Genomic DNA, 1,399 nt, shown 5'->3' with positions numbered 1-1,399 from the left:
CACACTCTTATTTTGTTAGGGGGATTGACGTTGGATTGGAAAGGGAATCCTGTGAGCCATTTGCCTGCATTTCCCGTTTTGGCTGCTCTGGGGGCTAATCTGAGAAATGTCCCTTGCCCTGAAAACCTTTTGTGGCTCTCTTGGGGGGTCTCTGGTGGTTTTAGGGCAGCTTGCTGAATGACAGTCCCCCACATGATTATTTTGCTGAGCACACTCCGAACAACCATGTGAGCCTGGGGTCAAAGGCAATTGACCACAGCCATTTGGATTGGCCTAAGTCCTCAAAAATAGAGGCAGGCACCAGGCACAAGTCCTCAAAAATAGAAAAAGTGAGGCCATTTGCATTGAGCCTTCCAGAAGTGCTGGGGTCTGAAATGTGAAACACACACAAAATTGACATTTGAGGCAAACTGCACTGACAAATCTGTGGCTGTGAAAAAGCCATGGCGGCATGAAAACTTAGAAGAAGAGCCTCAAAAATGGGCCGATTGGTCACTCAGTGAATTGATTTTTGGTGGCTGGATCCGCTTCCGGGATGGGGTAGGGTGCCCGCTGTGAGTGGGGCAAGGGCTGCTGAAGGCACAGAGNGCAGAGATTCGAGAGGAGGAGGTGCAGGCTGTGGAGGATGGTGTATTTGACATCCACTTGTAATTGATGGTGAGTCCCTGCGGTCTCACCAGCGGCCTGTGCCGCTGAGGGCTGGGGACACATCGGGAGGGGTGAGGGTCAGGGAAACAAGTGCTCTGTCCGCATGACCTAGGCCAGGTGGACTCATTACTTTTTTCCTTACAACCTCTGTTGTTTTCCTTCCCAGCGGTGACTGGATCAAGCACTCATGCCTGCCTTGGAGAAAAGACTTGGACCAGAGCAGGAAGCCTGGGGTGCTGGGGCAGCAGGCTGGGGCTGGGGGGTGGGGTGTGAGGGTGGCATGCGGCTGAGGGTTGGGCCGGGGCTGGTGTCCCTAAGGTTGTACAGAATCCTGTGAATATTTGTATTTTCCAGATGGAATAAAAAGGCCCATGTAATTAACCTAGACCATCAGAGCCCAGAATCTTCACGCAGGGGTGGGGGTGGGGTGTCTGTAATCACAGGGCTAGAATCTTAGCGTCTAGAACTTTGTAGTCAGGGAATCTTGGGAGATCTGGAATTTCAAGTGTTGGGAACCTTAGGGGGGCTGGAATTGGGGGATAGAACTTCAGAACCCAGAAACCTTGAAACGTAATAATCTTGGGGAAGGTCTAGAATCTCTAGGAGTGCAGAATCTTGGGGGTCTCAAAGAAGCTAGTGCTTCTTCGCACCCAGAATTGCTGGGCTCAGGGGTCGTGTGTAACCATAGCCTTCAGCCCGTAGCCGAAATTCCCTTATGTGACAGGTGGCCTCTTGGCTCCTGTGTGAATAC

General features: G+C 51.7%; 1 protein-coding gene across 1 annotated transcript in view; it reads left to right on the top strand.

The window, feature by feature from the left end:
- The window catches only part of RASGRP2 (RAS guanyl releasing protein 2), a 13,393-nt gene extending 12,364 nt beyond the window's left edge, over nt 1-1,029 (top strand). The window contains exons 15-16 of the mRNA XM_077759729.1: nt 593-657; nt 815-1,029. Of these exons, the coding sequence (XP_077615855.1) occupies nt 593-651 (59 nt within the window). The 3' untranslated portion in view covers nt 652-657; nt 815-1,029. The remainder of the gene's footprint in view (nt 1-592; nt 658-814) is intronic.
- Nucleotides 1,030-1,399: the final 370 nt, after the last annotated feature.

This window comes from Crocuta crocuta, unplaced genomic scaffold (assembly GCF_008692635.1).
Source record: "Crocuta crocuta isolate KB4526 unplaced genomic scaffold, BGI_CrCroc_1.0 scaffold53, whole genome shotgun sequence".
Classification (NCBI taxonomy): Eukaryota; Metazoa; Chordata; class Mammalia; order Carnivora; family Hyaenidae; genus Crocuta; species Crocuta crocuta.
The sequence above is the reverse complement of the archived record's forward strand: the minus strand, read 5'-3'. Positions and strand labels throughout refer to the sequence as shown.